Source organism: Drosophila montana, unplaced genomic scaffold, assembly GCF_035044405.1.
Source record: "Drosophila montana isolate Dmon_TW-CO22-7 unplaced genomic scaffold, ASM3504440v1 contig_2481_1, whole genome shotgun sequence".
Lineage (NCBI taxonomy): Eukaryota > Metazoa > Arthropoda > Insecta > Diptera > Drosophilidae > Drosophila > Drosophila montana.
In genome coordinates, this window is record NW_026997351.1 from 313,207 (window position 1) to 337,622 (window position 24,416).

Here is a 24,416-nt window from a genome sequence, read left to right on the forward strand (position 1 = left end):
TGGGTCTGTTCTGAAATCAAAATGATTCCAGTTTGTTCTATAGAGTTTCACGAGTCCAGAGTGCCAAGATCGCACTTCAATTAGTCGAGTTATGGACATTTGAAATATTGGAAATATATCGGAACGATATACCTCTTCGAACTCGTACGAACCATGACTATCGAATGGCATTCAAAAAATGTAATTCTTGAGTTTTATCGAATTTAAGAAAAATGGCAAGGGGTAACATCACAATTTTCGCATAAATCGGGTTTGTTCTGAAGTCAAAAATTGTTAATAGCAATCTGTTCTATAAAGTTTCCCGAGTCCAGAATGCCATTTATTTTCAAGATCGGACTTCAATTAATCGAGTTATGGACATTTGAAATTTTTGAAAATTGTTCAAAACTTGAATAACTCGAGTATGTACAGTCCGATTTCGGAATGATATACCTCTTCGAGCTCGTACGAACCACGACTATCGATTGGTATTAAAAAATTCAATTCTTGAGTTTTATCGAATTTAAGAAAAATGGCAAGGGGTAACATCACAATTTTCGCATAAATCGGGTTTGTTCTGAAGTCAAAAATTGTTGATACCAATCTGTTCTATAAAGTTTCCCGAGTCCAGAATGCCATATCTTTTCAAGATCGGACTTCAATTAATCGAGTTATGGACATTTGAAATTTTTAAAACATTTTTAAAATTTGAATATCTCGGAAAAATAAAGTCAGATATTCAAGTGGTATACCTCATTGGATTCGTCAGGATCCCGACCGTTGATTGGCATGAAACATGATTATCAAAATTTAGCGAGTTTCGCCAGTTATAGCCAACTTTAAAATGGTTGCCTTTTAAATTATTTAAGGCTGCGAGATAAATACGAGAAAGATACCAGCCCAAGAGTGTGCTACTACTAATATAAACTATTGTGAATGGCCGCAAAGTATGCAAGTCATGCCGCAAAGTATGCTACAATTTTTATGATCAAGTTAAAATTAATTAAAAGGGAACAGATTGTACAACTTCCATTATTATTGTTTTATTATTCATTAAATAATTGCCTTGTGGTTTGCTATATTTTACAAAGTATACATTAAAAAAAAAAACAAAAAAAAATTACGATTTCCAATAGCAGTTGTTGGTTTTAGTTGTACATAAATATTAAAGTTAAACGTTAATATTAATACGTTATATATATGTAAATAAATGTGTTAGATGTTGTGTTGTATTTTTTAACCCTCCCAAGTAAAAAAAACAGCTATAAATGCCTTGGCGTGTGAGTGTGTGTGTATGTGTGTGGGTATGTGTGTGTGCTCTATTAAAATTGTGATTGTTTTTTAGTTGCAGTAATTGGTCGAAGAATTGATATATGGCTTATAGATCGTAGATGTATTTGTAGCTGGATTGCAAACCGCTTTTCAAGAGTGCAATACACGTATAGGTGTGTGAGAGTGAATGTGTGTGTGTATGTGTGTCTGTGTAGATGTTTCCTCTAGAATAATTGGCCTTGTGCTATAACTTTGGCCTACTACGCACTACATATGTTATATGTATATCTATATGGTATATATAGTTGTATACATAGTTTATATATGTTTATATTCGTATATTTATTAGCGATAAAAAAAATTTTTGATTGCGTGAGTGTGTGTGCTCATACAGATATTCATGATGATGATGAGTTGGAGTTGGAGTTGGTGTTGGTGTTGGTGTCGTTGGCGATGGATGAGAAGAAAAAAAACCGCTCTTAACTGAATACTGTTTTTGTTTAGTACACATTAGATGTATTAGCGTTAATTAGCTTTACTTACAGGCTACTAAGTATATTTTAATGTAATAATAATAAATTATTAATCAAATATGCTTGTTAGTGAGCAAGATGGGGCCGTTGGGCACGGACACGGACATGGGCTGGGTCGGGGGCGGGGGCGGGGTCGACTGCGGTTGCGGGATCGCGGACGCTGGCATGTCGGCGGCAAAAACAAACGGCATCAATGGGTGCCCGGCTGGGTGGCTGTCGGCCAGGCAATCTTGGCATCGATCCGCTTATAGGCCAACATGCAGTGCTTGCCCTTGGCAGCGAGTCGTGCATCCTGCGGGCACTCGGCATCGGTGAGCAGCGTCTCCTCGCCATCGACCAGCTTGAAGAGCGCATAGTCCTGCGGATTGGTAATGCGCGCCTTGTGCGCTATTATCCGGCACACCTCGCGCGTCGTCGTGTGCGGCCGCACCGGCAGAGTTCGCGTCTGCAGCGATCCATTGCACTCGTCCGGTATGATGACACGCAGCACGCTGGAGCACGCCGGCAAGCAGCTTGATCGCCACTACACGAATCAGAGAGAAAGAGAGAGAGAGAGAGATATGAGTGAGTGTGTTGCAGTTGTTGCTGTTAGGTTGGGGCACTTACGTCGAGGGAGCCGCTGCCGCTTTCACCCTCAGAGGCCATGAACGTCTTGAGCACCTGCACGGCGCTGCAGAGTGCGGTTAGATAGTAGCCGGGCTCGCCATTGAGCAGAGTCGGCTGGAGCAGTCCCCACATGAACTCGGCCTCAATTTCGGCGCCGACAAATCCGCACTTGGCCACCACATAGACCAGCACGGGTAGAAAATCATCGGCGCCCAGCTGCTGGCCGCGCGGGCAGCCCGTCGCATCGAACACGGTCGAGATGACGCACAGAAAGAGCTCCAGCTTGTCTAGTGGCAGCTCCGCCTCCTGCAGCTTCCACAATAGATTGGCAATGAGACGGAGTGCCGTCTGCGATGGCGGCGTAACTGTGGCACGTATGCCAAAGTCGGTGGCATCCCGTTCGCAGGCATAGCGCACATTCTGGGCCAGCAGCTGGATGTCCTCGCTGCGCTTGTAGTAGTCCACAAAGATGCCGTAGAGATGCTCGCGCAGCGGCAGCACCACCAGCTGGTGCATCACCGTCTCGAGCATGGCATCCAGATTGAGAAACTCATCGGACTTGAGGCGCGCTCGAGCCGACTCCAGCTCGGCATGGAACTTGCCCTCGCCATGCTTGACCAGATAGTTTTTCATGCCGCTCATAAACTGGCGCATGTTGCGCATCACCACCTGGGGCGCCGCCTCCCTGGACTCCTTGGTGCAGCTGATGAAGTTCTCGATGTTGCGGGCAAATGTGGAGCTCGGATCTTGGGCCAGCTGCAGTGTATACGCACGCAGCGAGTCGCCAGGTCCCACGCTCTGTACGTTGATCTTGTTGCGGGGATGGCCTGCAAAGAGGAAAGCAATTGCAGTCGATTAATTATGATTGGGATGGGGAATTAGTTATAGATGGTGCTCCTGCTCGAACAGCTGCCCGCCCCCCCAGCTAATCCTCTCCAGCATCTTACCGATTAATAGCCTACAGAGGAGTCGTAGCAAGCAGATGAATGGCGTGCAGCAGCCGGGATGCGCTTGGGTGCGCTTCTCATCGGCACACTCGCAGCCACGGCGATAGCGTCGATAGAGACGACGGCTTTGCGCCTGGAGCGCCAAGCCCAGGGCCTGGCACTCGACAATGTGCGTCATATTGAGCAAAATGTTGCCCTGATCGTCGAGGTGAAAGAACTGCTTGATATCATAGTGATCACAGGTATTGCGCTCGCCGGGATGGCAAGCGTCCAGAGTGCTCGAGCCAATGGTGCTCAGCTCAGGATTGGGGCATTTGCCGATGGCGCCCATTATCGAGCCGGCGAGTGCTTCAGTCTTCAGTTGCTTGCGATTGATGCGGCAGTCTTTGAGCACCTGTTGCGGACAGGTGGCCGTCGTTGTTATCCGTATTGTTGCAGTTGCAGTTGCAGTCGCAGTTGTCGTTGTCGAAACGGAGCCAATGCTCGAGAGGCTGCTGCTGGCGTATTTGGACTTCTTGCATAGCACCGACGAGCTTTGCAGCAGCTGGCTGTTGCCATCGTCGCTGGGCGGCACAATGCCCGTCTGTATGTTGTCCACGAAGAGCAGCTCCAGAAACTTGCGTTTGCGACGCACTCCAGGCGCAGATCTTCCCGAGCAATTGGCCAGCTTATCCGTGCGGCTGCTGCTGCTGTTGCTGATGGTGTGAGTGCGGTTGAGCAGCAGCTCCTCCTCGAAGTCGGCCGAAAAGTAATTCTCGTGCTGCGGATGCTCGACAATCTCCCACTCTGCCATGAAGCTGAGGAACATGGCCTCCTCCTTGTAGTGCTGCACATGGACCGGATCGTGAAAGAACTCCTCCGGCTCGAGTCGCTCGATGCGCTGCTCGTCCAGGCTGCTCAGCGATTTCGACATATCCGTTTCTGTCGGGCAACTGTTCGCATTATTGTGAACGGCCACGCCTCGCTGCGGGCGGTTCGCGGGGTGTGCGCGCGACGATCTTCTGAACCAGCTCATGATAAATTCTGTAGCGATTTTTGCCAGCTAAAACGAATTGGCGAAAACGCAAGTTTCTCATCGGCACACGCTGCAAATGGGCTGTTCTTGCTGCTGCGGCTGTTATCGATCGATAAAACGTTATCGTCGATCGATATTTTTATTACTATATTTTTATCGCTGATTGATTGACGGTTGCAAAATGGACGCTGCCGCTGCCGTTGCGTGTTGTTGCTCTAAACGCGGCCAATGCAAAACTAATGCTGAACTTCATACGCATTAGTTTATAAGACTGCAGCAACGATAACGACGACTGCGCTGCGCCGACGCCGACGTCAACGTCAACGTCACCGTCGACAGTGACAAAAAGATAGCAACTAGCGCGACGTCAACTGCGCAGCTGCGGCCTAATTTGCGAGGCGCTGCGACCTAAATTTGCCTAAGCCCCCCCTCCGACCCGTCCGGCCGTCTGCCTGGGACAGGTAGTTTCTAGTGGGCCGCTGTTGATCCGGGCTCGAAGCGCGTTCGGGAATTTCCGGCGTCGGCGTTACCTGCATCCTATCTTTGCGCAAGCTGAGCCAGTCATAACTTTATCAGGCTGAGCTCGGACGCAAGCGAAAACTGTGTCAAGAGGAAATTGCCACTGAGTCAGCGGCAAGTGGCAAAAGTGGGCTGTGCACTGACAGGCAGAGGGACGGCGACGTCGATGATGATGAGGGGGGGGATGGAAACCTCAAATGAAACAGCGCAAAGCCAAGACTCAGGCCCATAAGGCGTCGAATCTGTTAACTAAGTTAGGAAAACACTAATCATTCAAGACAACAAATAGCACGTGTGCAAAAAGGCCTGAACAGGTAGCTAGTATTTCAGCAGGGATTCCGACCGAGAGCCGAGAGCTCGGTTTCGATTTGGGCTTGAGAGCGGCGCGGTGCGCAAGGCTGTTGAGATAAAGAGTTGAATCATAGCTGAGAATCACAGCTGGAAAATCGCATTCAATTGCACAAATTCGAGGGAGATAAAGGGAGAGAGAGAGAGAGGGAGAGGGAGAGGGAGAGCTTTAAGACAGTCTGTCTAAGGTTTACGTCCGACTGCGACGCGAAGACAACAATGAAAGATTCCTCCGAATGAGCGAAGCGCGAGATTCCCGACTAATGCTAATGCAATTGCACCTTACGATTGCATCAGCTTTTCAAAGCCTAAACACAACTCTAGGAATTGGTTTGAAATGTATTTTTTCTTTCTTTCTATTTTTTACTGCTGCGCAATTCGGAAGAACCTTTGGAGCAGAGGCTTATTGTGAAGGTTCCCGAGTGCGTCTGTGTGCAGGAAGTGCGCCCTGAGAGTCTACATAGAACTATTTCATAATCTATTAGATTTATGATTGGCAATGACCAGGGTAAAATACACAACATATCAACTATGGCTTGCTCTGTTCTGTAACTGTTTTCGTTGCTGAACGCTTGTAATTCCCAACAAGTTGAAGCTTCGAAGGGGAGACAAGGCCTTTGCAATGTCTGCTGATGAGGGTACAAATAATAAACCCCTATATACAAGACTGGCTGCGAATCGAACATTCTTTCTTGATTTTATATTTTTCAAGGCCCGTTTCCTGTTATAAATATAATCATATGATATCGGAGCACCAGTAATTGCTAAGTAAATAGCAAAACTGATAGAAGGCAAAATATGATTAAGTAAAGAGGGGGAATATAATCTAGCGTAGCGTGTTACTCATTTCGATACAAATACAAGCTGGCAATGTTTGAAAAGTAGCCAAAGTGACAATATTGATTATATAGAAAGAAAATCCCGACAATGAGTAGTGTTGTAAAGCACCGGGCATATCTTATAGCTGGAACAACTACTGAATATGCTTTATCATACGGGCTGGCTTGACTTTCTGCTAACGACAACACACGACTTGTGCCTGAGATACGAAACTTGTCTTGATATTTTTTCCATACAAGCCATCGGTAGTGCTGTAAAGAACCGGACATATTTTATAGCTATAAGGGCGAATACTCTATATAATATATATCGTAGGGACAGCTTTGATTTATGTTAGAACAACACCAGAGTAGAGACTGTAATGCGAACCTTGGCCTATTTCTTCCTTTAGAAGCCATTATTAGTGTTGTAAAATACCGGACATATCTCAATTAGCTGAATACTCTTGATTCGTACGGCCTGTTTTGGCTTTCTGTTAGAACTACACAAGACTTGGGCGAGCCTTGACCCGATTTTAAAAGCCAGGAGCAGTGTTGTAAAGCAACGGACATATCTTAGGGCAGTAGCCGATTGAACTACTGACTATTCTATACATTTTGTAGGGGCTACTTATATTTTCTGCAAAAACTGCCCAAGACTTGGGCCTTGAACGTGAGCCTTGGCCAGTTTTCTGCCCGTACAAGCCTTACATAGCTAGGGAAAAAAGTCTGGCTAGTTATTCTGGCCTCGTTTAGCAGTTAGTTTGATTGGTGGCCTTTTTATCTTAATTAGGGGCAATTTTTCAACTTAAGGGTATTCAAGGTGCCCTTGGGCCTATTTGTATTTACATTGTTTTATTTGTATTTCAGTTTTTTTAGACAAGTTCAGCGAACCGTCTTCTACAGCCGGTTGCTTATCCAGAGTTTTGCTTATCGTCGAAAAGCTAAAGCTTGACAACTGAAAATGTTGCTAATTAGATTTGTTTGTATGCGATGGTGGGCGGGCGAGCAAACAGTTGAGTTGGCTGCAGAGCAGTCAAAACACGTGTAGTTTAGGGTGGACCCAAGTCTAAAAATAAAATCGCGCCCATTGTGTGTGCATTTCATCAGCAACAGCCGTTGGCTATGATGTTTGCCCAACGCGCTGACCCAAAATAGCCAAAGAGATTCGAATCGTCTGAGTTGGAAATTCTAATCGTACTTGAGCTTGGCAAATTACGCATCCCATTGAGCGGCGGGACACACGGCGCGTTTTAAAACGCGCGCTGATAAAAACGCAGCCAGCTCCGTTCAGTTTACATTCCAAAGTGCACGACGCGCCGCCGCCAGAGTCGACAGCTCCTATATTTATATATTAAGAGCGAACGAGAGAGCGGGAGCGGGAGCGGGAAAGAGAGAGAGAGAATCTTTCTATGTTGATCGCTTGAAACTTATCAAATTTGCTTAGCTGGCCAACTGCGTCGCCATTTAATGCTGCAGTGCGGGGATCGGTGGGTCGGTGCATATGGCAAACGAATGCATTGCGCGGCAGATAAGTTTCGGCAAAGGCTTTGTAGTCTGCAGATCACAGACTCCACACTCCAGACCGCAGACTCCAGACTCCAGACTGCAGACTGCAGACTGCACAGACCGCATAGGCCTACAAAGCAGCAGCAGCTGACGCAGCCAGCTGATAATCCGCTTGGGCTAGGTTTTCCAGTTTGCGCCAGTTGTTGACTGCATTTGCGGCTGATTTGGTTTGGAAGACGGGCAATTCACCCGTGCGCTAAATCAATCAATCAATCAATTGATCAGTTGATCAATCAATGAATCAGTCAGTCAATAGGCGCACGATGACGACGATTATCGCTCGACGATCTCGCTGTATTTGCTTTTGTCTGCCGCTCCATGGAGGCCATGGTGCGTAGTATGATGCAACAATAACAAGCGATTGCAATTGAGCATACGATGACGATGATGACGATGATGATGATGATGATGATGACCGACTGTGCAGTGTGACCGTCCAGATCCAAAGTTTCAGCTGATATAGATCATCAAAGAGCCGATCTGTATAGAACTGTAGCGGAAATGGAAGATTTCCTTGTTCCATGCTTATAAATTATTCCTTTTGAACCGTAAAAGTTATTGATATCCGGCTTTTAGCTTATCTCCATATCCATTTGGAGTCTTCCCTTTATACTATATAGTTGAGCTCAGCGTAAAGAATTTATTCCTTTTGGTGCGTAATAACTACTAATCCAATCCTGCGATCCAGTTTAGCTCTATTTATGTCTGTTTTCTTTGTGTGACCCGATTCCTATTTGATGTCTTCCGATAATAAGTAGCTGGACTGATCTTACGATCATTATCCTGCGATCATTTGTCAGTCTTTCAGCCAGTAGAGCTTCATTAATATCTGTTTTCTTTGGGAGTCTAACGGACATCTGTAGCTGGAAAAGATCTCAAGCAACTCCTTCGGGTTCGTGTTCGTTGCCGATCATCAAACTGCGGTCACTTAACATCCAGTTAAATTTGATCTATGTTTCCTTTGTTCATATTGAAGAAAATGCTGGACTGCATAACATTTGTCCGCAATCAAAGATTCTGGATTCCATGCGATCGATGTGCGAGATGCCAACCCCTAACTTGTATGCCTGCATCTGTACGAATCTTATTTCCAATGTAATGGATCATAACTGCATAGAGTAAATCTTCTTCATTGAAATCTAACAATCATCAAATGTTATGAGCGAAGCAAATCCTATTTCCGTATGATCTATCTATGTGATCACATTGATCTCTGCGATCGCAGGAATATTTGTATTTATATATATATTTAACTGGGAGCGCAGCTCTCGAAACATGTTTCACCAAGGATTGTATTTAGTCTACTTCTGGAATACTTACATAGTATTTCCCGATCCCGCATGCTTGGATTTCTTAAAATTGTGGCCACTTTGGGTCGTATTGCCTTGTTGTTGTTGTTGTTGTTGCCAGCGCCGGCGCTGGTGGCATTTTTATTGGCCTTGAGCGTATCCTGGTTGCAGCTGCTGTTGCTGCCGTCTTTGGTGCTGCTGAACTCCTCGATGATGGTGTCGTCCTCCGAGAGCGCCGGTCGGCACTTGGACAAATGAATGGAGTCTGAGTTGATGGTGGCATCTGGAAGAGGAACAGAATCAATTGGTCAAGCTGTAAACATTTGTTTGAATGGGAGTCGTGCATTTACCATCCTGCATGGGCATGAAGGAGTCCCATTGGGACGAGTCCCACGGCTCCGAGAAGACGGTGCCGTCGTCCGACTGCGCCGAATCGATGCCGCCATAGTAGGTCTGACAGAAGGCGGCACAGTTGCGTTCCACGTTGTCGTACGCGGAGAGCCGACATCCGTTCTGGCTCTGGAATGACTTTTGGCTGCCATCGACGTTCCCCTTCTCCTGCAGCGGCGCCGCCGTCGTCGTCGTCGCCTGTGTCTGGGGCGGGGTCGAGCAGCGCACCAGCTCCGGCAGATTGAGGTCGGGCAGACGCTTGGCAATTATCTGGTGTACGGTGAGCGGACGCTTCTTTGAGCCCGCCGCATCCTTGTCGCGCCCCAACGAATTCTCCTTCTCCTGCCAATCGGCGGCAGTCTCGTAGTCGCCGCCGTTGGTCTCCTGCTTGGCCATAAACTCCCAGCTGCTGTCCAGCTGCCAGTGCTCGATGCGATTGCGTCCACGCTTGGCGGGCTGTTGAGCCATTGCCATTGGCTTTGGCTTCTGCTTCAGCTCGTCCAGGCTGCCGGCGAGCTTCTCCAGCTCGGCGGGCAGCAGCAGCGGCGCCGCCGTCGTTGCCAGGCCGCCCTTGAGCGGCTCCGAGTGCCGTTGATTGGCGGGCAGCAGCTGGCTGCGCTGTTGTCGCCGCAATATTGCCGCCGCAGCGCTGGTGAAGCCAGCCTGACGCAGTGCATCTGCCGGCTCGGCATAGAATGGACTGCCCTGCTTGCTGCGCGAACCAGGCGTCTGTGCGGCAGTGGGCGTGGTATCGCCGCCATCATCGCCATCGCCGCCGCTCTGCTCGGTGAGCGACTGCGTCATGACTGGCGCCGCGCCAGCGTTGGCCAGATTCGGCAACAGCAGACCGGCCCGGGAGCGTGGCTGTGCATCGCCGGAGAACTGCATCAGCTGCTGGCTGGTGTCCTGATTGGCGCCGCTCTCCTCACAGGGCGACAGCAGCTGCTGTGTGGGTGTGCTGGCTGCAGGAAGGAAAAAGCGGAAAGAGTTAAGTTGGGCTCAACTGACGAATCGATTCCTACGAAATCTGAAACGTTCCCTTATCGACTTGGAGATAAGTATGTTAGCCTCCATCTAATTACAAAAAATCTGTATAATTAAAAATATTAATCCCGACTGACAAACGGACTGATTGGTGGAGGCAATTCCAAACGCAAGTGTGGACAAATTACGATCGACTCCAGCTCGATCGGCCTCAAGCTTATTTGCAAAGACCTTTAACAAAATTGTTTTGAGAGGTTAATCCCATCTCGTATGCAGATGTTTTCCAAGTTCTAAGTTGCTGTGTTCGATCGACTTTTAACACAAACGATTGGGTTTTCTCCACAAAAGTCGTTTGAGTTCCGACAAGTTTTCGGTGCATGAATCTCGGGATGGGAAATCGAATCGAAATCGAACCCAAAACGAGAAAGAAGGGCTATCTTAGGCACGCCGAAGATTTAATACCCTTGCAGACAGACCCAACCTTTTCATAATGCTCAGCACTGGAAAAGTAGTTAATGCCGAGTATGATTAAGATATCTTGAAAAACAAAAAAGTGTTCCATACAACAGCTTAATTTTCGACCGATCGTTCCTATAGCAGCTATATGATATAGTGGTCCGATGTTGATAGGATTTTGCATATATATGAGGAGCATAGTAAAACTAATAAATGCCGAGTTTGGTCTAGATATCTTGATAAGCAAAAATGTTTTTCATACAAGAACCTACTTATCGACCGATCGTTCCAATGACAGCTATATGATATAGTGGTCCGATTCAGCTGATTTTGGCACTTCTGCAAAGTTTCATAAAGAGCTTTAAAACTGAGAGACTATTTCGCATAGAAACAGACAGACGGACAGACAAACAGACGGACTTGGACTTCATTATGAATATATATACTTTATGGGGTCTCCCCTTCTATGCGTTACACATTTCACGATAAAATTATAATACCCTCTGCAAGGGTATAATAAGTATTCATATAAGGAACATCTAGATAGCGCTTAGTTAGGTTGTCTACTTACGTGTCTCGGCTAGCAGATCGGGTCGTCGGTTGAGAACGCCAGGATTATCCAGACCGGGCTTGAAGCTGGTCAGCAGACTGGCCCGATCGCTGGGATCGTGCGTCCAGACGTCCTCGTAGTCGCTGATCTTGTCGCTCAGCGCGCTGGCGCAATACTGCGCTGGCGGACTCTCCAGTATGTCCGATTCCTGATAGTGTTTCGATTCCTTGCGGTTGCGCGATTTGCGTGACTTGCTGCTGCTGCCTCCGCCGCCGCCGCCGGGGAGGAGGCCAGCGCCGTTTGGTGTCATCGGAGAGAGAATCTTGCGCTGGCTGTGGCTGGAGTCGCGACTGGATTGGGAGTGGGACTGCGACTGCGACTGGGATTGTGACTGCCAGCGACTGTCGTTGGAGGAGGAGCCCTGCGAGGAGAGCGTATCTTTGCACTCGCCCTCGGGCGACAGACGCTTGGCGAAGGTCTGGAACGTGCTGGTGCTGGGCTGAGAGTTGAGGAGCGCATTGAAGGGATTGCTCGAGGCGGGCGTTGTTACCTCCACAAACTGTGCGGGATTTGACTTGGCCCCAACATTGTTGCCACCATTGTTGCCACCATTGTTGCCGCCATTATTGTTCTCCATGGAAAATGTAACCGTGGTGGTAACCGTAAAATTGTTGCCCAGCTGATCCGGTGAATGCGGCTTGGACCAGCGCATCGGCGGTGCCGGCGGCTTGAGATTCAATGTGTTCGGCGGCTTGGGCCGCTGTGGACGCACCTGCTCCAGCTCTGTAATGCTTGCCACAGCCGCCGATGTTGTCTTAAAGGTGCTCAAATTATTGCTGCCATGCGGCTGCATTGTCTGCATTGGCGGCTCCAAGGCAGCACCGCCCGGCAGATAGCCCTGCGCGTCCACCGGCGACATGGTTAGTATGACCGAATCCACGGAATTGGGACTGAGCAGCTGCATATGCTGGCCGCCGCTGGTCGAGAACGAGCTCATGCTCGAATTCGTGTCCGACGGTGTACCCGCCTGGCTGAAGAAGCCCAACAGCTGGCCGCTGCCCGTGGGGCTGAACATCGACTGCGGCGGCGCCACAGCCGGCGGCTTGCCGGCGGCCAGAGCATCGCTGAAGAATGTGGCTGTGCCCAGGCCGCTGGTCTCGGTCAGTGAGAGCGGCGACTTGGCATCTAAAAGCAGCTGCTGCTGCTGTTGCTGCTCGGTGCAGGTGGCAGTTGTGATCGCAGCTGTAAATGTCTTGGCGGCAATGGGCGGACCCAGCACAGCCGGACTGCTGGCATAACGCCAGAACTCCTGGCCGAGCAGGGCCAGCGATGAGAGCTTCTTGCGGTTGTTCGCCTCGCGCAGAACGCGTGGCAGCATCAGCTGCACGGGCAGCTCATCGCAGCACTGGGCATAGTGTGCGATCAGGGCCGGAATCGAGCCGAACTTGAACCGTGAGCTTTCCAGGCTGAGTATGTTCTCCTGCGACTGGATCAGATAGTGCTCGATATATGGGCCCGTATCCTGGGGCAGACGCACCGACACGGCCATCGTGTTCGGCTGGCTGGAGCCACGCACAATGAATGTCTGCAAGCGAAAGAGACAGAGCAAGAGAGAAGGATGAGTAAGCAGCTGCGGCTAAGTGAGCTGTTGTCATAATTCCGCCACGTAAATCAGCGTCGGATTCCCGTTCCCGTTCACTGCGACTTCCGACTTGTTAACAGCACCCCACCCCTCTCCACCCCTGCCGTTCGTCTGCTTTTCGCGCGTTAAATGTTGCGTTAAAAATGTGCGCACATAAATTTCCCTACTCCATTTTGCAGATGGGGGGAGGGGGCAAAAAACAATGATAAATGATAAATTGGTATTCCATACGCCGCGACGCCTGCAAGTATGCAACGCCTTGCTAGCTTCCCCCTCTGCCCCCCGTTAGTCTACTTCGGGTGCTTTTGTCCTGGCGGCCAAAGAAAACTTTGCAGACGCTGCGACAAAGCAGCCAAGTCGTGTGGCAACTGCTTGAAGCTGGCATCTACCACCCCGACTCCGACTCCGAGTCCGAGTCCGACTCCGACCTGGTCAAGTCGCGGCAGCCGAACGAGGACCTTGTCGCTTTTGTTAATCGCCTGCAAAAAGTTTTCATAATGAGCCTTTTGCTTAAAGTCACGCACAACAAATTACTTGTCCGAGACGCAGTTCCCGAACGCAAAACGTTTTCGCCAGCAAATCGCCAATATGCAAAGTCTTGCAAAAAAATATGCTTGGAATACGTTCAGAGTGTTCCAACAGAGCTGCAGAATTCTCCATTTAATTCATTTAAGATTTTCAAAGACATCATTTTTAGATAGTATATTTCAGATATTGCAGGCACAACAAAAATTGCAAAGATCAGCCGATATTTACTCCATGCCACGGCTAGCGACAGGAATTCTATTTTACTTTTTAAATATAAGACGAAACTCAAAGCAAACCTCAACCGATTCCTATTGTTCTTCAGAACTTGTCCAATTCCGAATTCAATTGCAGTATTTAAAATTTTTGCCTAATCATATTTGCTAAAATTTTAGGACAGAGATCAAATTTGGCCCGCAAATTTTTTTGCAAATATTTAAGGTTTGCAATATTTTTGGCAGAGCAGGCATTTATTATATTAAAAATTAAATTGATTTTAAAACCGAGGTATGTGCATGTAAAAAAGGCACGTGGTGGCTGGTTCAAACCGTGAACCTAAACAGTGACAATTTATTCTCGCCCAGCTATATACACTAAGTATATCTATTGAAGATACTTGAATATACCTGGCGTCATATATATGTAAGTATGTAGGTTATCTGATTGTTGAGTATCTAGCTGAAGACTGAAGAGAATAGAATGTAATTAATTTCCCAGATGTACCAGCTACATATACTAGGTATGCCAGATGTACCAAAAGTTCAAAACTTCTGCTAACTAACTGCTTCTAATTAACTGTGTATTTGGTATATTTATAATATATACTATATATACTAGATCTGGCCAATTAACTGTAAGCATTAGATGCAAAAAACATTGAATATATACCAGATACACTAGATATTCTTGTTAAGAAGCTTTGCTTAGGGTATTGCAATGACTTCTGGACAACCTCGAGACAATGTTTTTAAAGCAATTAGCAAAAGTTTCAGAAAAAAATGTTGATATTTTAGTTATGGTTTTGAGTTAAGAGCTGCTTTCAGGATCTTCCACTTGGAATCAGCCGTTCGGTTTGTTCTGCATTTTTGTTGTATATTTTATTTATTTATTTTTTGGAAAAATACTAAGGAGTGCCCAAAGTCGGGGACGTCATAAACCTACAGGCTGCAAACTGCATAACGCGATTGGGAAACCATCCAAATCGTCTGGCTAGGCGCCTTCTAAAGAGGAATTGGAATTGGAGCAGTCCGAACGCGGATGAGATTGCGGAGGTCTCATCCAATCGATCTCCCAGATCGATTTATATTCTCACCCTTACTGTGTTAATTTTATTAATATAAATACTTAAAAGTAGTCCAAGTAGTATTGTAAATTTCATATAAATATAATTTAAATTGTTTTCATAATAACAGGCAAATTAAAATAAACCTATAAAAAAAAATGTTTATCTTCAATTCAAACGGCGGACGAAAGAGATTTAAGGAACTCGAGCGTTTTTCTTTATGCTATTGTGCGAGTTTATATTCTGATTTGCTAAGCAATTGTGTGTGTGTAGCTGTGTAGCTGTGTTTGTGTGCGTGTGCTTTTCAATTTTGCTGAGCAACCCTAAAAGCATGCAATTATATTTTTTCAGATTTCAATAAATGCCAACTGTAGCGGGGGCCGCAGCTAGATTTAGAATGGCGACTCTGGAGCAAGGGGCTGGTGGGCTGGGGGGGGGTTAGCTCGGGGTTTTTTGAAAACGAATATGAACGCCCCGCGGCGTTGTTTATGATTTCTGTGCGAGTTTTCAATAAGCAGCTGAAAGCGAAACGCAGCAGCAGAGCTATCAAGAAGATAACAGCAAAAAATAAGCAGAAGAAAAAACTCTTAGATGAGCTGCAGAAGAGGGGGGGTGTAGAGCAGAAGGCGGGGTGGTAACAGCAGCAGCAGCAGCAGGGGCAGGGGCAGGGCCAGCAGTAACCGTGGCCAAGGGGCTTGATATGTTTATTTGATTTGGCTGCATTGCAACATTTTTTAAAGCATACTTTTTGGCTGTTGATTTTATTACACGCAGACGCAGATAGTCAGCGCAGGGGAGAGGAGGGGCGGGGCGGGGTTAGTGGCAACGTTTCAAGCATGCTGCAAGCTGCAGAGTACAAAAGGGCATTATACACTGATTCAATAATGTGGTCAGCTGCCTGAAGAGGGGCGGTGACTGAGGGGGGAGGGAAGGGGGGGCTGTTTGTGCTGACCCGTCACGGAAATGCAATTTGCGATGGACAAAAACGAGCGTAAAAATGTCTTAACAAGCGACAGGGCAAGGATAATGCACAAAGGATAGCCCAGGCGTGCTCAGGCTAGTAAGCCAAAGAGAGAGGGAGAGAGAGAGGCAGAGAGAGAGGAAGAGAGAGAGAGAGAGTGTGGGTGAGCAAGCGTGTCTGCATTTTATAGATGCCTTGACAAATTTAAGCGAATGTGGCTAACAATAAAAAGGCGTAACGCAATTTAAAGGCAACCGGCAGCAGACGCAGATCAATACATTTATATAAGTAACAATCTGTGTGTGTGTGTGCAAGTGTGTGTGTGTATAGTATATACGTAATATACATGCATGTAAACCTATCGCATTGTTTGCGGCTCAAACAATAGTTGCAATCAGTTGCCCCTTCGGCTGCTTCGACATGTGGGCGTTCGGACACGCCCAGTTCATTGCATCACCATGCATAGCACTCACGCACACACACACACACACACACCCAGGTGCACAGGTGGCACATTGTGCGCATAGGCAGCTTTTAAGCGCTCAGACGAAAAAGGAAACCCTAGAAATGCATTTGACTCGCATTGCAATTCCAAATGCATTTTCACTTAACAGTTCGTTGACTGTCGTCTGTTGTCGCCCCCACCCCCTCCTGCTCCCCTCCCACTCTGCACCGTGTGCAGTGCGCAGGCAGGCAGCAGCTGCGGTCAACGCCTCACAACGAGCTGCACATCGGGCCAAAAAATCATACATTCCACAAAACATCACTTGCACTTTTGCACGGCAAATGCGACCCCTCTAGTTGAGGGCGTTTATTGGTCGCACTGGCCAGTGGGCGTGGTCGTGTCTCGTAAATTTAAATGTTGTGCTTGTGACAGCGACAAACAAACAGACGCTCGAACAGCTTAAGTACATAAGTATAGTATATTTGCTAGTAAACATTTGCGGGGCTTTGTGTTCCCAAAAAAAGTTTCTACTTGCAAAAGCTAACAAATTAATTGATTTCGTTGTGGAAGATATCTTGAACAACAAGAAGTTAAGGTAATAAAAATTATTCCTATATAGTGCTTCGATCCTGCTGATTCCGATATATGTGCTGTCCGCGACAGAAAGACGGATCTGTGCAGAGTTTCATGACAATAGCTTTAAAACTGAGAGATTAGTTCGCATGAAGACAGACAGACAGACAGTCGGTGGGATCGATCAAATATATACTTATATATAACTTATAGATTCATAACAAAATCGAAATGACAGCTAAAAGCTACATGACGCTTGCTCCAACATAACTAAAGAGATTTGTTCAAAAAACAGGATTTGGATTTCGGTTTTTATCGATTACTTGGAAACGGAGCAAGTTATCGATTATCGGAGGACCTACGGTCCGTAGTCCGTTTCAAGTCTCTAGCTCTTATAGGAGATCCTAGCGTTCATACACACGGATGGACGAACGGACGGACAGACAGACAGACAGACGGCCAGACAGCTAGATCGACTCGGCTGTTAATGCTGATCAAGAATATATATGTATATATACTTTATGTTGTCGGAGATGCTTCCTTCTGCCTGTCATATACATTTGCCCAAATACATTATACCCGTTTTACTGGGTTCAGGGTATAAAAATGAGGCTTAAAGACAATTTTCACACTTGCCTCAAATGGCGAAATGCGGGCGAAAGTGATTTGCGGCCGTTTGTGTGGCTTGTTCATTGCATTTGGTTGGGCATTTAATTGCATGTAAATTATTGCATAGCGCACAAATCACACAGCACTCAACACACACACACACACACACACACACACACACACACACACACACACATACACACACCACATCCCCGCCCCGTCCACTTGCACGTCCTTGTCCTTCTCGTTGTCGCATTTGCGCCCATTTCCGGCAAAGCTTGTGAGGCAACTGCACTTTTCTACGGCCATGTTTGGGGGGGGGGATGGGCGTGTAACAACATTTCCGGTTTCCATTTCTCGACTATTTGCCGCGTTTGCCCTTGGGCCGCATACGCTGAAAAATGTCCGCATAACGTCAACCCTTTCCATCTTCTGGTCGTTGGCTCTGAGCCCAAATGTTTTTGCTGCTGCTCGTCTCGCTGTCTCTCTGTCTGCGCGTTTTGTGGTCCCTGGCCAGGAATCGAAAGTGCCGGCTTCCCAATCAAAATGTCCTGTGTCGCCTCCCTCCCCCCCCCGCCCATACCACGCCTTTGGCCTGCCTCTACTATTGGGATGTCGTAATCAGGTTTTGGCCCGCAAATAGACTCTTTGCGCTCGCTCGAGCGCCAAGTCTAGTCTATAATCATCAAATCATGCTTCAACTTGTATTTTATATAAATGTGTCCCTTGCACTCACCCATCCCCATTCATTCCCCACTCTCAATCCCACCTCCTCCTCCTCCTTCTCCTCCTGCTCCTCGCTCCCTGTCTGTCGTATCAATCGTGTTGCTGCTGCGGCACATCAAAATGCCTGACATCAAATCTTGACAACTTAATGGCCTCCGGTTGCAATGAAGCGGCCAAATAGAATGTTTCAAGCGAAGCAAAGAGAGAGCTGCCCATTGCAAAGATTAGTGTGGCACTTGCAACATGCAACTTGTCACGAGGCTAACCCGAATTCACGCACGCACTGCCAGAGAACTAAACAAAAGAAGAAGACTCTGAGCTAGCCAATCTTTTAGCTTTAATTAGAAACTTAGCAACTGGCTGAAGAGAAGATCCCTTAAGGACTTCATCCAACTACGACTGAGGGGAGATTCCCGAGCTATCTCTGTTGTAATAAAAAGTAAATTTATTTTTGATTCAATACAATAAACGTTAATAGATAAAAAAAAAGAAGCTAGATTCAAGCTAAAATACGAATCGAAACGTTTGAAAAGGAAACGGTTTCAATTTGTTAGCCGAATTAATGCCAGTAAAGTGAAAATTAACCAGCTCAAACTATATTCAGATATTTATCAAAGTAAATAATGCTAAAACATCTTAGCCAAGGCCTACAATTCCAAAGCTATTTATAGCCAAATATAGATTGAATAGTTATTTGTTACTATACATTTTGCCAAGTTTAACTGGTCTTAGTTTGAAGGGAGCTATGGAAATGAAAAAAAGGACTCTCAACGATCGTGTTGCCTGCCAACGTTAACACTTTGTGAAAGTGTTGTGTCCAGGCCAACAAATTTGCATATCCTTTCACAACTTGAAATTGAAACCCACGCCCCTGCCATTAGAGGGGGGTGGGGTGGGGGTTGCCATACGCAGCAATTTAACACCAGACAGGACAGTCCGGCCCAGGGGAGATGCGCCGCCGCCTAATGAGTGTCGGCGGTTTGTGTGGTTAGGCAACTGGCAAGAGGAAGCACGGGCGACAACTGCCGACAATTGGAAGCAGCGGGATTGAAATATTAGAAAAAGGACTCAAAAAAAAGTAAACTGCATAAAATAATGAAATTATGCCAAGCAGCGTCTCCAGCTGTGCCGCTGAGAAGAAGAGCTGGAGCTCCATTATCTAGTCATTGGCCAGCTATTAAAAAGGAGAGGAGGAAGAAAGAAAAGGCGACCACGAGCACGAGCCAAAATGCAGAGCATTCGAGAGGATTCGAACCCTCGGACTTCTCGCTAACGTGTATATCATAAAAATCTCATATTTTATTCAAATTGGTAATGTGAGCGGCCAATGCAAATGTCCCAGCTGCTTGGACTCTGGACTCTGGCTGTGGACTCTGGCTGTGGCTGTGGGTTATCAACCCTCATTGCATGTACCCCCTCTCCCCCTGCCCGTCTCTGCCCGCTTTTTACCATTTGCATTCATTGACATTCATTTGGCTATTTCCTCTTTTCTTTTTTTTCACTTTCTTTTGTTTTACTTGCGATTCGCTTTCTTTGCATAGCAAATTGAATTTGAAGCCAAAGTCCAACAATAGACAACCGCGGCGCTTCCCTTCCTCCCTTGCGCTACTTTTGACCCTCTCATCTAATCGCCGCCCCTCTCCACTCTCTCTCGCTCTCTCGCTCTCTCTGGAGCTGAACCGCCGCCTTTTCATTTGCTTTTGGCTGTCCACTTGGCTGACCCCTCTGTCACAACACTCGCACCCCATCCCCTTCCCTTTCTCGTTGCATTGGCTACTAAGCGGCTTTCGTTGTGCAGTTCAAGAGTCAGCGCCGCCCACTCCCTGCCACCCCCTCTTTGTTTTGTTCCCGCCCTGGCTCTGCCTTAAGCTGATTTCCCTTGATTTCCGTTGGTTCCGTTTGGGGCTTTGCTTTTCAATTTCGCCTTTTCATCATTGACTACGTCAGTTGCACACACACACACGCACACACACACGCACACACACACGCACACACATACGCACACACACGCACACACATACGCACACACACGCACACACACACACTGCTGCTGCTGCTTTGTTGTGGGTGCTGTGCAAGTGCATTAAACTCATTTGCCAAACGGCTTTCAATTATAATTTTTGTTAATAATTCATTAGCACAATGTGTCGCCGTTGTGTCCTTGTTGTTGTTGTTGTTGCTGTTGTTGTTGTTGTTGTTGTTATTGTTGCTGCTCTTGTGTAACGAGTATGGCCAAAATGCATTCAGACAGCTTCCTCTTTACCTCTTTACCCTGTCGCCAGCTGGCGTCACGTTGCGCATACGCCACGTGTGACAAGGCTTAAATCTATCGTCAATTTGAATTTTAAATGCGACAAATGGAAAATTCAAATTGTATTTAAAGAGCTTTAAGTTAGAACGAACCCAGTTAGGAAACCAAGAATTAGAGCCATGAAATTGTTTGATTTTGAGGTACACGAGAAACTACTTGACCAAATTGTGCCTCAGCTGGGTTTAAAACTCATAGAAGCAAACGAAACTAATAGATGATTGGTAAGACATCTCTTAGCTTTCCCTGTAGAAGAGGAAGAGACAGTGCGACATCTCTTCAGAAACTGTCCAGCAACCTGATTCCTTAAGGATCTAAGAGGTCTTTATCCAAGCAAAGACTCGAAGACTTCATCCGTTCCACGGCACGAACCAAATGCTCTCTTTCTTGTTCGTTTTGTATCTGGGTATGGATCATCAGTCCAATTATGGTCTAATTGTAGATAGATAGATAGCTCTAGATGACTTGGCTGATTCATGCCATATATCCATATGAATGTGGGAGTTGATTGGATGACTTGGCTTATTCATACCGTGTATCCATATAAATGTGTAAGTAGATTGGAAGATTCTAAGGGAAGTCATACGAGTTTTTGTTAGCTACCAAGTTATGCTAGAGTCCAGCTGATATTTGCAATTCCAGATGGGGTCTCAGTTCTTTCTCATTCTCAGAGCAATAAAGCATATAGATTAGCACCACGTATTCCTCGTTCGTATATGCAACTTTTCCAAACAAACTTCAAGCTCAAAGCTGAGTTCAATCCATGGGAAACCCTCTTAAATAAGCAGTTAAATGTGTTGGGCAATAAATGCGAAGACAGCGACAGGATTTGATATGAAAGACCAGCCAGTTCTGTTCTGTTGCAGGATATTCGCATAAATTGGCAACTCTCCAGCTGTGTTTTTATGGCATGTTAACTATCCAACTTATGAGTGCTGCTCAATGGAACTCCCTACTAAGTTGTGCGGCTCTGGCTGTTTCATATGGTGTCGCTAGCAACCCTTTGGCTTTGGCTTTCGCTTTGGTTGTCATCTGGACTTACCCCCAAATGTGTGAATGTCTCTGCTTACACACACACACGCACACACACACGCACACACACACGCACACACATACGCACATGTGAGCCCCCACACTGCAGCTGTCTGCGGCCTTATCGCTCATCAGCTGCGGCTGCGGCTGCGACGGCTACTGTTCCAACGCCTGTTGTTGATGGCATGCCCAAACCCCTTTGCACCCCCCCCCCCCCACTCCACCCTTAGAAGCTCTATCCTCTCGCTTAGCCCTGCACTGCGGGTGATAAATAAAAACTGTCTGCGCCTATGTGGCTGCTACTGTTGCTTTCTTTTGGGCTGCTGTGTTTTATTTTATTTTATTTTTTGTTTTTTTTTGGGGGGGAAATACTGACTTTTTGCCATGTAAGCTGACGACCCCCGCTGCAGCCAGTTACCCTCTACCTACCTGCCCCGCCCCCTCCCCCTTGATATTGGAGCACATGCCAAGCGACAAAGCCGAAAAATTCCATAGCCATGGTCGAAAAAATTCAATTTGATTGCTTTGTTCGCTTGTCTATTGGCCATTTAAGCAGCCAATGCGCTGTAGAATCGGATGGGGAACGGGGGTGGGGAAGGGGGGGGGGGGGGGTCATGCATTTGGCGTTAGCTGCAGCTTAACAAGTTCATTTTGGGCTGGCGCCTGTGGCTATGCAATGAATCCGACGCATAAATCAAATGCACTCAAAGGGAATGCGAGTCGAACAATTTAAACAAGCCCAAAAATACAAAAAAAAAAAGGGGCTTCCAAATTTTAAAAAATGTACAGAAAAATTGAATATAAAATGCAAGCACATATTCAAATAATGCCAACTTTTGACTGATAGTTGGAAATGTGCTGCATACCTTTGGGCGCAGCGCCACTTTGCAACTTGGCTAATGATGTTGCCGCTGCCCGTGGCAACACCAAGAATAACATTCCGATCCGCTGCACACATGAAGCCTTCATCCGTCGCCATTTGCTGCTAATTACATTTTGTGGTCGGCATAACAAATCCCTGAACCCAAATGCTGAGCTAAATAAACAGAGGAAAAAAAAGTCCCAGCTGGCAAGCAGGACTTGAAGTTACCTTGTATAATATAAAGAAAAAACATTTGCTTGATATGACATCATTTTATAGAAATTTAAAAATACTGAGCGAATGCTACAAAATGTATTTAGATGGGCTGAAGTCAATAAAAGCTGTTGCAAACTATTTGTAGAAGACTTTCGAGACCTTTCAACTTAACTAGGGCAATGATAAGATAGAGGAACTTACTAAACAAATTTTCCAACACTAGATTCTACAGTCGCCTAGCTCGGGAAGAGGAACTGAATCGAGTCGAGCTGAACTTCGGGTTCGACTGGAACCATTTATTTTTGTCAAAATTGATTTGCTTCGATGAAAGAAACTTTTGAGGGAGATTCAGCTAAAAAGTACAAATAATTCAAGACCTAGCCAATGCATTTATTTTGATATCTTTGATATATACAAAACAAAAACAAAACTGGGTTAACGGAATCTAAAGGCAGGCAGTTGGTTCGAAACTTGAACCGAACTGGCGACACTTTCTTTTGGGCTTGCAGCCCTGATATATTTAATATATTAATAGCTCAAGGAGACAAAATGCCCTTAGCATGCCCCATTTGGTGTCCACTTTACAGGGTATGAAACAAAACAGGAAATAACAACAAGAGGGCTGCACGCACATGTGACCAGGCAGTCAACTTCAGGTTTCAGATTCAGCTTCGAACTGTTTATGATTGATGAAGTTGGCAGCAGAGAGGGAGAGAGAGAGGGGGGGGGGGGGGAGGCAGAGAGTTAAGAGAGAAAAGCGTAAAAGGAAAAAGTAGAAAACGCGCACAGATGGAAGCGCCGGACAACAGGCAAAACAAGTAATTAAAATACCAGGCAGGCAAATGGACCAAAGCAAACGACGACGGTTGTTGTTGTTGTTGTTGCTGTTGTTGTTGATGTTGCTGTTGTTGTTGTTGTTGCAGCCACATGTGTTGCCACAAATGGGCAGCCATGGCCATGCTCATTGCCGCAGCCGCAGCCGCATTCGCAGCTCAAACATATTGATTGATTTTTAATTACAAACATTTACCAATGCAGTTTACACAGAGGGTCAAATCCAATCGACTCTGTGGGAGGAGAAGCGGAGAGTGGTGGATGGGGGGAGATTGGCCACTTGCAGCGGCTGCTTCAATTTCAATTTCAATTATGCAAATACTTTTTTATTAAACGCATAAACAAATGCATGGCAACGGCTGCAATGGAGAACGAGTTGCCCAACAGGAGTCGCCTAATGGGCGCCTGCTGCAGAGCTTTCGAGGGCTTAGAGGCGGGAGGCGGGAGGGGGAGGGTGGCTGTGCCTGGGGCAGTGGAGTGACGGGGCGTGTAATTGCCGGCGGCGACGCCGAAGCCGACGCCGACGCATGCAATTAGCGTTTCAATAGGCAAATAGAGAAGAGCCAGAAAGAGAGCTAGCGAGGAGAGTGTGAGAGAGAGAGAGAGAGAGAGACGGGCCGACTGAAGGTGCAGCAGTTGGCAAAAAGTGAAAAGTTTTTGCCCCATCCAAGCTACGCCCCCGCCCCCGCCCCCGCCCGCCAGACCAATATGCTGCAATCAATGCGGCATTGTTGCGACGCGTTCGACAATTGAAAATTGCCAAGCTGAAAAACGCTTTTCACTTTTCTTCTTTCTCGTTCTTTTTTTTGTTTTTTTTTTGTATCCGTAAGGACTGCAGGAGCTGGTCGTCGCGTGCCGTGCTCAATATTCAGTGCTCGGCAATTTCAAGTTTTACATTCACAATGCGTGCAAAACTCGGCGAAACGCAAAAACCAAACTTGGCGCTGGCAAAGTTCGTAATTGAAATTTCCGTTGCATGCTTTTAGGCGGCGCACTAAATTTAAGCCTCAAGTTGGCCCCTACATTACAGGGTATTTACGATGCGTTATGCTCTTTTATCCAATATTTACGACTGTGCTGTGCTTTGGTCCAGAAGCAAATTTGATTTGGCATTAAATTATAGAAA

At 46.6% G+C, this 24,416-nt stretch overlaps 1 protein-coding gene across 3 annotated transcripts in view; it reads right to left on the reverse strand.

Annotated features, from left to right (window-relative positions):
* Positions 1-1,006: 1,006 nt before the first annotated feature.
* spri (sprint) overlaps positions 1,007-24,416 on the reverse strand; it is a 131,002-nt gene continuing 107,592 nt past the window's right edge. For 2 of the 3 annotated variants that reach the window (XM_064682247.1, XM_064682248.1), the window contains exons 6-10: positions 11,297-12,860; positions 9,246-10,247; positions 8,927-9,178; positions 2,391-3,217; positions 1,007-2,307 (exon numbers count right to left, since the gene is read on the reverse strand). In XM_064682247.1, the coding sequence (XP_064538317.1) occupies positions 1,975-2,307; positions 2,391-3,217; positions 8,927-9,178; positions 9,246-10,247; positions 11,297-12,860 (3,978 nt within the window). In that variant the 3' untranslated portion in view covers positions 1,007-1,974. Of the gene's footprint in view, positions 2,308-2,390; positions 3,218-3,337; positions 4,582-8,926; positions 9,179-9,245; positions 10,248-11,296; positions 12,861-24,416 lie in introns of those variants that run through there. The other variant, XM_064682249.1, reaches the window with a different exon arrangement.